A 13,007-nucleotide genomic window follows, 5' to 3' on the forward strand; every position below is an offset into this window, starting at 1 on the left:
GGAGCCTGACCGAATCCCAAGTGCCTCCCCTCCACCTTCCCAAAAAAAGGGCCAGGAAGGGGATGGTCACACAGGACGCATCCCTGCGCCTCATGCAAGAGGCCACCCGTTTTTTAAGGAGCCCCCCCGAAGCGGAAGAATCCTATGGCTGCTACTTAGCCAGCAGGCTTCTTCAGATGAATAGGGAGCAGCGCCTCATTTGTGAGCGCCTATTTGGGGAAACAATCCATAAGGGGCTGCAGGGCACGCTAACACAAAACACCCAACTACATGAGGCAGCCCCCCCTCCTCCTCCTCCTCCTCCTCCTCCTCCTCCTCCTGCCACAACTGAAACACCAGAGCCACAGCCTCAAAAGAAGGCTACAGGGAAGGCTGCAGGGCAGCGTGGAGGAAAGGCTGCAGGGAAGAGAAGAAAATGATGACCTGGGTTCAGTCTGGTCTGACAGAAGACGCAGGCTGTTGTAGGACCACAGTCTGGGGACATCTAGATCATCTGCTGGTGCTGTTGATCTCTGGGATTCTTGGACCAGATTGTGCTCCCTCTTATATGGACTCCGCAAGATCCCAATTTTCTGGTACACCGACTTTTTCCAGCGTTGACTTCCTCTTTATTTTATTTTGACCATGAATAAATGGATCATTTTTTGAGTTTAGCAAAAGACTTTTTATGTTTTTTCTTTGAAATCATTGATTTTACACACAATGTTAAATTAACAAGGGACAACAATCTCATTGAGTTAGAAAAAAAACACACCAAAAATACATTACTAATGTTAATAATGTTCAAGTGGTAAGTCTTGAAAATCCAAAAATTTACGTAACCAAAAACGGTGCTTTGGGTTAACTTTATCTAAAAACTAAAAAATAATCACTATAAAAAAAAAAAAACAGAATAATGGGTTCTTTGTGGTAACTTTACAAACCTAAAAAAAAAAAAGGGGAAAAAGTATTATTAGTATGGAAACATTGTTTTTAAAATGCATACTATATCATTCATGAGATCAAAGAGAAAAAGAATCCAGAAATCAGTTTGGGAGAACTCTGATTATGAACAGCAAAACACCTTCGTTCTTTATAGAGCCTTCGTAAAGAAGAAATAAAATGCGCTGCATTCAACGATCACAGATTTTGCAGCGTGATGAATGTGCTACCTACAATACGAACACTAGTTTTACTAGACCGAGTGCTTCCGTTTAGTTTTTGCTTATGAGCATGCGTCGTTTTTTTGTCCGTCGGACTAGCATACAGACGAGCGGACTTCGGGGTCCGTCGTACTTACGACGTAAAGATTTGAAGCATGCTTCAAATCTAAAGTCCGTCGGATTTGAGGCTAAAAAAGTCCGTTGAAAGTCCGGAGAAGCCCACACACGATCGGATTACCAGCCAGCTTTAGTCCGTCAGCGTCCGTTGGACTTTTGTAGACGAAAAGTCCGACCGTGTGTACGCGGCATAAATCTGACTGCGGCTGAACTTTACCCCCTTAAGTCATCTTCACTTCTGCACGCCAACGTTAAAGGGTCCCGACATTGCCGGCAGAAACATACTTTAAAAGACTGCTCATGTTGCTACATACCTGAGGGTAGAACTGGGTTGCTGTTAGTTATCGTACACTTGCAGACCTAAGCCTAGCCCCTTGTCTGAGAGCCCTCAAGTGCCTTTTACACCTCTTGGTAATTATATTAGGTCACTCAGTCAGAGAGCTCCTAAAAATGATATTTAACCACTTCCAGACCGTGCTATAGCCACAAGACAGCTACAGCTCGGTCGTCTAGTTTTGGGAGGGGATGTCTATGGACATCCTCCCAAAACCGAGACCTCACCCCCCCCCCCCCCACAGCACAGCCGGCGTGCTCTGTGATCGCTGTGTCCTTCAGACACAGCTGATCATGCATTGGGGTAAGAGGCCAATCACATGTAAGCACACTTGCCAGTTATCGACATTCCTTTCTCACTTGTTTTATATTTAGTATCGGTGTATTTTAGGTAAAATTTATTTTACTGTCTAAAAAACACTGACACTAATAATAAAATTTAATTTTTTTTATATATATATATATATATATATGAAAAACAAATTATATGTGTATATACTGTATATGTGTGTGTGTGTGAGTTGTTCTTTGGTGGTGGGTGATGGTAATACCATGAACCAATCGAAAAAATGTAAACAGTTTTGGCTAATGATATACATTAAATCCATGACTAATACAAGGACATTGCAGTCATTACTATAGGAAAGTATTGTATACGCACGGCTGCTGGTCAGTAATCATGTCTGGGATTAATAGTTGGTTCCCCAGTATCTGGTGTAGTAAACCTCAGACATATATATTTTATTGTCTGTAGCTGGGCTCCGTCCTGAACCTTCACAAGGAGGACATTGAATGAGAACAATTTCATTACCTCTGTCCACCTCTATCATTATGGACGCGGCGGCCAGGACGCTCTTGTAATGCAGTTAATCAGTTTAATATTGGTCATTTCTGTCTCAGCTAAATAGCGAGTTAGTAAATCTCATGCTCCGACGTTGCCAAATTCTGCAAAATGAATCTTGGCCGATCTCCTAGTCCTTGGGCTGTGGCCGTCCTTCCCGCGCACTAATCAGATTAGAAGACAGTTTGCCGGGCTCATCAATCATTTCATGATTTTATTGGTCGCTGTTTGTGCAGCGTTTACAGGTAACCCGCTCCCAGTGTCCGAGGACGACAACAGTTACCAAAGTTCGGTCCCTGGAAGTGTCCCTGGTAGAGGGATGAGCTGAGGGGTTTAAATTTTCCTGTGAAATTTACCTACTTCGTTGTTTAGTTTAAGCGGGAACTCTCAATTGCACTCACTGAGGTGCTTGGAAAAAGAAAATCTACATTTATTTTCCTTTAATTAGAGGGTGTATGTGGGTTTTGTATTGAGTATAGCATAGTTGTATTTCCTTTGTCATTGTTTTAATTAATTTTTTTTCAACTACTCTACTATTGTACTACACTCCATTTCATTCCACTCTACCCCATTCCATTCCACTCTACTCTACTCTACTCTACCCCATTCCATTCCACTCTACTCTACTCTACTCTACCCCATTCCATTCCACTCTACTCTACTCTACTCTACCCCATTCCATTCTACTCTACCCCATTCCATTCCACTCTACTCTACTCTACCCCATTCCATTCCACTCTACTCTACTCTACTCTACTCTACCCCATTCCATTCCACTCTACTCTACTCTACCCCATTCCATTCCACTCTACTCTACTCTACCCCATTCCATTCCACTCTACTCTACTCTACCCCATTCCATTCCACTCTACTCTACTCTACCCCATTCCATTCCACTCTACTCTACTCTACTCTACTCTACTCTACCCCATTCCATTCCACTCTACTCTACTCTACCCCATTCCATTCCACTCTACTCTACTCTACCCCATTCCATTCCACTCTACTCTACTCTACCCCATTCCATTCCACTCTACTCTACCCCATTCCACTCTACTCTACCCCATTCCATTCCACTCTACTCTACTCTACCCCATTCCACTCTACTCTACCCCATTCCATTCCACTCTACTCTACTCTACCCCATTCCACTCTACTCTACTCATTCTACTCTACCCCATTCCATTCTACTCTACTCTACCCCATTCCATTCCATTCTACTCTACTCTACTCTACCCCATTCCATTCTACTCTACTCTACTCTACCCCATTCCATTCTACTCTACTCTACTCTACCCCATTCCATTCTACTCTACTCTACCCCATTCCATTCTACTCTACTCTACTCTACCCCATTCCATTCTACTCTACTCTACTCTACCCCATTCCATTCTACTCTACTCTACCCCATTCCATTCTACTCTACTCTACCCCATTCCATTCTACTCTACTCTACCCCATTCCATTCTACTCTACTCTACTCTACCCCATTCCATTCTACTCTACTCTACCCCATTGCATTCTAATCTACTCTACTCTACCCCATTGCATTCTAATCTACTCTACTCTACCCCATTGCATTCCACTCTACCCCACTGCATTCTACTCTACTCTACCCCATTCCATTCCACTCTACCCCACTCTACCCCACTCTACCCTACCCCATTCCATTCTACTCTACTCTACCCCATTCCATTCTACTCTACTCTACTCTATCCCATTCCATTCTACTCTACTCTACTCTACCCCATTCCATACCACTCTACCCCACTCTGCCCCACTCTGCCCCACTCTGCCCCACTCTGCCCCACTCTGCCCCACTGCATTCTACTCTACTCTACCCCATTCCATTCCACTCTACCCCACTCTACCCCACTCTACCCTACCCCATTCCATTCTACTCTACTCTACCCCATTCCATTCTACTCTACTCTACTCTATCCCATTCCATTCTACTCTACTCTACTCTACCCCATTCCATACCACTCTACCCCACTCTGCCCCACTCTGCCCCACTCTGCCCCACTCTGCCCCACTCTGCCCCACTCTGCCCTACCCCATTCCATTCTACTCTACTCTACCCCATTCCATTCTACTCTACTCTACCCCATTCCATTCTACTCTACTCTATCCCATTCCATTCTACTCTACTCTACTCTACCCCATTGCATTCTAATCTACTCTACTCTACCCCATTCCATTCTACTCTACCCCACTCTGCCCCACTCTGCCCCACTCTACCCTACCCTACCCTACCCCATTCCATTCCATTCTACTCTACTCTACCCCATTCCATTCCATTCTACTCTACTCTACCCCATTCCATTCCATTCTACTCTACTCTACCCCATTCCATTCCATTCTACTCTACTCTACCCCATTCCATTCTACTCTACCCCATTCCATTCTACTCTACTCTACCCTACTCTACCCCATTCCATTCTACTCTACTCTACTCTACCCCATTCCATTCTACTTTACTCTACCCCATTCCATTCTACTCTACTCTACCCCATTCCATTCTACTCTACTCTACCCCATTCCATTCTACTCTACTCTACCCCATTCCATTCTACTCTACTCTACCCCATTCCATTCTACTCTACTCTACCCCATTCCATTCTACTCTACTCTACCCCACCCCATTCCATTCTACTCTACTGTATACATTGTCATGGGTGGGGGGGAGTACTGTGATCTCTTTAAGAGGTAAAAAATACGTGGAAGTGTTACATTGATGTATTATGTATGTAATGGCGTATTACATATGACTCATCCCCATGATTGAGCTCCAAGGGGTGGAGCGAAATGCGTTGGGGGAGGGCGCGTGGCTTGGCTGGAGTCCGGGGCTGAGGCCACCATTCATCTCACTTCATGCACACGGGTCCACTTCATGATGTGTGGCTTATGGATCTTTTCCTTTGACATTACATACCTGAAAGCAGCGGCGCCCCCCCTAATCCATGCGCACGGCCCCTAATTTACTTGCGGGGCACCGGACACACCGGAGGAAGCACACGACCTAGAATGGGGTCAGTGTGGAGACCGATCGACCGACCGAGGAGGGGGGGGTAAAGGCATCACCTATACTCCCTCTCCTGTAAGTCTGCCGAAGTCCTTGCCCTTCACACCTGTCACCATACACAGCAGCCACAGCCACTGCAAGCCTGATGTCGGCGTTCAGCATGTGGGTATAAATCCATTTTTTTTAAGTACTGATAATTACCGCTTTATTACAAGTACATTATTATGAAGGCATTAGGATTGATTTGTGTTTCACACTCACGTGAAGGTATGAAGCTCTTTGTTGGACTGCCTGCGGTTTTGAAAACAAGTAGAACACGGGTGACGATCGTCCTCGCTCTGGGTGTACGGTTACTTCAAAACCGGAAAAACTGGGCAGACCATTATTATTTTTTTTTTTTTTCCCGAATATAGCTTAAAGCGGTAGTATTGCAAAAAACAACAATGTTTTATATTACAGCTCGTCAGTTTTCTTTGGTTTTATTTATTTTGACTTGGTGATCCAGCCAATAAGTCTGTTATTTTTATTTTTCAACTTTCCTTAACCACTTGCACTCTAGAAGATTTACCCCCCCCCCCCCCCCACCCACCCTTCACGACCAGGCCACTTTTTGCGATACAGTACTGTGTTAGTTTAACTGACAATTGCGCGGTCATGCGACGCTGTACCCAAATAAAATATTTGTTCTTTTTTTTTCCCCACAAATAGAGCTTTCTTTTGGTGGTATTTTATCACCTCTCTGGTATTCTATTTTTCGCGCTATAAACAAAAAAAGTGACAATTTAAAAAAAAAAGAAAAAAGTAAAGAAAAACAATATTTCTTACATTCAGCTATAAAACATCTCCAATAAAAAAATTAAAAAATCTAATTTCTTTATCAATTTAGGCCAATCTGTATTCTGCTACATATGTTTAGTAAAAAAAAATCCCAATAAGCGTATATTGATTGGTTTACGCAAAAGTTATCGCTTCTACAAACTATGGGATATTTTTATGGATTTTTTTTTCATTTATTTATTGAATAAAAAACAATATTTTTTACTTTCTGCTATAAAAAACATTCCCAATAAAAAAAAAAATGTTAAAAAAAAAAATCAAAATGTCTTCATCAGTTTAGACCAATAAGTAGTCCGCTACATATTTTTTGTTAAAAAAATAAATAAATAAGCATATATTGATTGGTTTATGCAAAAGTTATTGCGTCTACAAACTATGGGATATTTTTATGGATTTTTTATTTTATTTCTTTTTTTCTTATTTCTTTTACTTTTTTATTGAATAAAAAAACAATATTTTTTACTTTCTGCTATAAAACATTCCCAATAAAAAAAATTGTAAGAAAAAATCAAAATTTCTTCATCAGCTTAGACCAATAAGTATTTCGCTACATATTTTTGGTAAAAAAAATAAATAAATAAGCGTATATTGATCGGTTTGCACAAAAGTTATAGTGTCTACAAACTGTGGGATTTTTTTTTTTATGGAACTTAAAAAAAAATCAATTTAGGCCAATATGTATTCTGCTAAACATTTTTGGTAAAAAAAAAAATCCCAATAAGTGTATATTGATTGGTTTGCACAAACATTATAGCATCTACAAAATATGTATGGATATTTTTTTTTTTCAATTTTCTTTTTATGTAGTTTGTTTTTTGTTTTTTGTTTTTTTGTTTTTTTTTAGCAGGACTGTGACATTGTGGCAGACAAACCCAGACACCTATCTGACACTTTTTGGGGACCAGTGACACCAATACAATGATTAGTGCTAAAAATATGCACTGTCACTGTACTAATGACACTGGCTGGGAAGGGTTTAACATCAGTTGCTCTCAAAGGGTTAACTGTGCTCCTAGGGAGTGCTTACTGTGTGGGAGGCACTTTGACTAGCGGAAGGCAGAGATCCTTGTCCCTGCTTTCCAGGAAGACAGGATCTTTACCTTCTCATCCAAGATTTTACAATACTTGGCCCCGTCCATTGGACCCTCATTGCGGCAAAGTCAGCCTCTACCTTTAGCAGAGAAATAGCCCCAAAGCATCATGTTTCCACCTCCATGCTTGACTGTAGGGATGTGTTCTTAGGGTCATAGTCAGCATTTTTCTTCCTCCGAACATGGTGAGTCCCTCCTCCTCAAGAAGGTCATACCAATCAACATCTAAATGATTCAGAGAAGGATTGGGAGAAAGTGCTGTGGTCAGATGAGACCAAAATTGAGCTCTTTGGTATTAACTCGACTCGCCGTGTTTGGAGGAAGAAAAATGCTGACTATGACCCTAAGAACACCATCCCTACAGTCAAGCACGGAGGTGCAAACATGATGCTTTGGGGCTGTTTCTCTGCTAAAGGTACAGGCCGACTTTGCCACATTGAGGGGCCAATGGACGGGGCCATGTATTGTAAAATCTTGGATGAGACCCTTCTTCCCTCAGCCAGAACACTGAAGATGGGACGTGGATGGGTCTTCCAGCATGACAATGACCCAAAACATACCACCAAGGCAACAAAGGAGTGGCTCAAGAAGAAGCACATTAAGGGTGGCCTAGCCTGTCTTCAGACCTTAATCCTATAGAAAATTTATGGAGGGAGCTGAAACTTTGAGTTGCCAAGAGACAGCCAAGAAACCTTAAGGATTTAGAGAAGATCTGTAAAGAAGAGAGGACCAAAATCCCCCCTGAGATGTGTGCAAACCTGGTCATCAACTACAAGAAACGTCTGACCTCTGTGATCACCAACAAGGGTTTCTCCACCAACTACTAAGTCATGTTTTGCTTGGGGATCAAATACTTATTCTACTCACTGAACTGCAGCTTCATTTATAACATTTGTATCATGAGTTTTTTTTCTGGATTTTTGGTTGATATTCTGTCTCTTTCATATAAAATACACCTATGATAAGAATTATAGACCCTTCATTTCTTCATAAGTTACAAAATCTGCAGGGGATCAAATAATGATATTCCCCACTGTGTGTATGTATGCGACGGCCAATTGACACTGTTATACAAGCTGTACACTCACTACTTTACATTGTAGACAAGTGTCATTTCTTCAGTGTTGTCACATGAAAAGATAGAAGAAAATATTTACACAAATGTGAGGGGTGTACTTACTTTTTAAGATACTATATACAGTATATATATATATAATACACACACACACATACATGCAGGGTATGTATAATACACACACTATAAATATCTTTATATTCATTTTTTTAATAATAATAATTAAGTTTTTAGTTTTATAAATAGTCACACATGAGCTTATTCTGGGCGTTCTCTCGCTAGTCTTTTATACACTCTGTAGTATTATTATTATTGTTATTGTTATTATTTATACATAATATTAAAAACAATCATATAATTTTATATACAGGTGTGTGTGTGTATACAGTATATTTTTTATTATTTTTATACAGGATTTATGATGTATATCTTATTAATTCGTAAAGCACTGTACAAACTGTTGGCATTATATAAATCCTGTATTATAATATTACATAGTTAGTCAGGTTGAAAAATGACACAAGTCCATCTAGTTCAACCATAAAAATAAATATAATAAAATATCATACAATCCCATATATACAATCCTTCACCCACAGTTGATCCAGAGGAAGGCGAAAAACCCCAGTAAAGTATGATCCAATTTGCTACAGCAGGGGAAAAAATTCCTTCCTGATCCCCCAAGAGGCAATCGGATTTTTCCTGGATCAACTTTACCTATAAATGTCAGTACCCAGTTATATTATGTACATTTAGGAAAGTATCCAGGCCTTTCTTAAAGCAATCTACTGAGCTGAACCACCTCTGGAGGGAGTCTATTCCACATTTTCACAGCTCTTACTGTGAAGAAACCTTTCGGAATTTGGAGATGAAATCTCTTTTCCTCCAGCCGTAAAGAGTGCCCCCTTGTCCTCTGTGTTGATCGTAAAGTGAATAACTCAACACTAAGTTCACTATATGGACCCCTTATATATTTATACATGGTGATCATATCCCCCCTTAATCTCCTCTTCTCAAGAGAGAATAAATTCAGTTCCTCTAATCTTTCCTCATAGCTGAGCTCCTCCATGCCTCTTATCAGTTTGGTTGCCCTTCTCTGCACTTTCTCCAGTTCCACGATATCCTTTTTGAGAACTGGTGCCCAAAACTGAACTGCATATTCCAGATGAGGTCTTAATAATGATTTGTACAGATGATATCTCTCTCTCTGGAGTCCATACCTCTCGTAGTAAAAGAAAGGACTTTGCTCGCTTTGCAAACCGCAGCTTGGCATTGGATGTTATTATTGAGCTTATGATCTACCAAAACCTCCAGATCCTTCTCCACCACGGATTCCCCCAGTTGTACTCCCCCCTAGTATGTATGATGTATATTCTTAGCCCCCAAGTGCATCACTTTACATTTCTCAACATTAAACCTCATTTGCCACATAGTCGCCCAATTAAACAGAGCATTGAGGTCAGCTTGTAAATTGGAGACATCCTGTAAGGACGTTATTCCACCGCATAGCTTGGTGTCATCTGCAAAGACTGAAATCCCAGACCCAATATCATTTATATGTTAAAAAGTAAGGGTCCCAACACTGAACCTTGGGGTACACCACTGATAACCTTAGACCATTCAGAATATGAATCGTTAATCACTACTCTCTGAATTCTGTCTTTTAGCCAGTTTTCTATCCATTTACAAACTGATATTTCCAAGCCTGTAGACTTCACCTTACCCTTGAGCCGTGTGTGCAGAACTGTATTGAACGCTTTTGCAAAATCCAAGTATACCACGTCCACAGCCACCCCCTCTGTCCAAGTATACCACGCCCACCGCCACCCCTCTGTCCAAGTATACCACGTCCACAGCCACCCCTCTGTCCAAGTATACCACGTCCACAGCCACCCCTCTATCCAAGTATACCACATCCACAGCCACCCCTCTGTCCAAGTATACCACGTCCACAGCCACCCCTCTGTCCAAGTATACCACGCCCACCGCCACCCCTCTGTCCAAGTATACCACGCCCACCGCCACCCCTCTGTCCAAGTATACCACGTCCACAGCCACCCCTCTATCCAAGTATACCACGTCCACAGCCACCCCTCTGTCCAAGTATACCACGCCCACCGCCACCCCTCTGTCCAAGTATACCACGCCCACCGCCACCCCTCTGTCCAAGTATACCACGCCCACAGCCACCCCTCTGTCCAAGTATACCACGTCCACAGCCACCCCTCTGTCCAAGTATACCACGTCCACAGCCACCCCTCTGTCCAAGTATACCACGTCCACAGCCACCCCTCTGTCCAAGTATACCACGTCCACAGCCACCCCTCTGTCCAAGTATACCACGTCCACAGCCACCCCTCTGTCCAAGTATACCACGTCCACAGCCACCCCTCTGTCCAAGTATACCACGTCCACAGCCACCCCTCTGTCCAAGCATACCACGTCAACAGTCACCCCTCTGTCCAAGTATACCACATCAACAGCCACCCCTCTGTCCAAGTATACCACGCCCACCGCCACCCCTCTGTCCAAGTATACCACATCCACAGCCACCCCTCTGTCCAAGTATACCACATCAACAGCCACCCCTCTGTCCAAGTATACCACGCCCACCCCTCTGTCTAAGTATACCACGCCCACCGCCACCCCTCTGTCCAAGTATACCACGTCCACAGCCACCCCTCTGTCCAAGTATACCACGCCCACCGCCACCCCTCTGTCCAAGTATACCACGTCCACAGCCACCCCTCTATCCAAGTATACCACATCCACAGCCACCCCTCTGTCCAAGTATACCACGTCCACAGCCACCTCTCTGTCCAAGTATACCATGCCCACCGCCACCCCTCTGTCCAAGGTTTTACTTACCTCCTCATAAAAAGAAATGTAATTTGTTTGACAACTTCTGTCTTTCATGAATCCATGCTGTCTGTTGCTTAAAATACTTTTTTCCAGCAAGATGTCATCTATGTGGTCTTTTTATTAAACTCTCCAGTATCTTCCCGACTATAGAAGTTAAACTAACAGGTCTATAGTTACTTTTTAAAGACTTTGTTCCCTTTTTACATATGGGCACCACATTGACCCTACACCAATCCAGTGGTACCATTCCCGTCATTAACGAGTCCCTAAATATTAGAAACTATGGCTTTGTAATGACAGAGCTCAATTCTTTTATATATATATATATGACGTGTGATTATTCTGGGAATTTCAGCAGAAGGCTTTTCAGATTATTAAATGATTTTTTAATTTGAATGAGCCGGTGAATCAAAGAATTTGATGATCATTTTGGGACATAGGAGGCAAAAACCCAGCTTCCAAATCACCTGTAAAAGGATGACAGAGGCTCAAACCCTATACCCAATTCCATTTAGTACAAAGGGCATTGGCCGGAGTTCTGCTTCAAGGGATAATTTTTACTTTGGTATAGTTTTTTTTTAATCATAACCTGTCCATACTCTTACCATATCTCAACTGTGCAACTCCCTGATCCGGTCACTATATAATCCCCCCCCCCCCCCCATTCATTGCCATAGGCAACTGCAGCATTTGTTCATGAAAAGACCAGGCTGTGCAGCTTGGGTTACATGTAATGTGAACTGCGGAGAGCCTCGTACCTCTTCTCAGCAGCTCTCGTACCTCTCCTCCTCCCGGAGAGTTTGGTTTTTTTTTGTGTTTGATTTTTACCAATCAGTGCACGGCAAGTCAGGCAGATTTAACACAGGTCCGTGTCATTGCCCCTGGGGGGGGGGGACCTTTTTAGCCTTGAGACCCCCAGCAGTCTTATGTAGCATTAATTTGTGAAGGAATCGTCCTGCTGACGTTTGTCCCCTTTTTAGAAGTCTCACTCCTCTGCTGCAGTCTTGTTATAGGAAGGTTCCCCCCCTCCCTTTCCCCTTGATAACCAGTATGATTGTGTCACCAGTGCTTACCTGGTCTTGCTGAGCGGTCCGGGCCATGATGACCCCGGTGGGAAATCTGGGAGTTGGCCGGTGACTCCTCCAGGCTCTGTCACTTCTCTGGTCGCTCACTTCCTTGTGGAGCTCAAACTTCCTTGTTGTCCTCTCTGTGGTGGAAGGAGAACACACACCGGCCCGGCCTCACCTGTAGACTGACACATCCCGTCCTTCCTTTTTATTTTGTTTTTGTCCTTTTTTTTTTTTTTTTTTGTGCAGCTTTTTAACTCTCGCAGTGCCGAAGGGGCTGAGCGCTGTGTGTTGCATTTGCTGGGCTTACAAGGGACATCAATTGGTTTATAATGGAAAATCTTGTTGGGGAGCTAAAGAGTTTTAGGAGACTTTTTTTTTTTTTATATTATTATTTTTTTTTTTTTTTTTAGGTTAATAAAATCTGGGTAGCGGAAACCTGTCTGTATTTACTGAGATGCCTTTTTTTTTTTTTTTTCCTTTTCCTCACTATCCATACGGTCACCAGGAGTCGAGACAGTTTAACCACTTCAGCCCCAGAAGGATTTGCCCCCTTAATGACCAGAGCATTTTTTGTTTTTGTGATGCGGCGCTGTGTCGCTTTAACTGACAATTGC

At 42.6% G+C, this 13,007-nt stretch overlaps 1 protein-coding gene across 1 annotated transcript in view; it reads right to left on the reverse strand.

Moving 5' to 3' along the window:
* LOC141113900 (uncharacterized) overlaps positions 1-12,802 on the reverse strand; it is a 158,204-nt gene extending 145,402 nt beyond the window's left edge. The window contains exon 1 of the mRNA XM_073607245.1: positions 12,397-12,802. Coding sequence (XP_073463346.1) covers positions 12,397-12,423 — 27 coding nt within the window. The 5' untranslated portion in view covers positions 12,424-12,802. The remainder of the gene's footprint in view (positions 1-12,396) is intronic.
* Between the last annotated feature and the right edge of the window lie 205 nt (positions 12,803-13,007).

The sequence above is a fragment of the Aquarana catesbeiana genome, linkage group LG12 (assembly GCF_042186555.1).
Source record: "Aquarana catesbeiana isolate 2022-GZ linkage group LG12, ASM4218655v1, whole genome shotgun sequence".
NCBI lineage: Eukaryota > Metazoa > Chordata > Amphibia > Anura > Ranidae > Aquarana > Aquarana catesbeiana.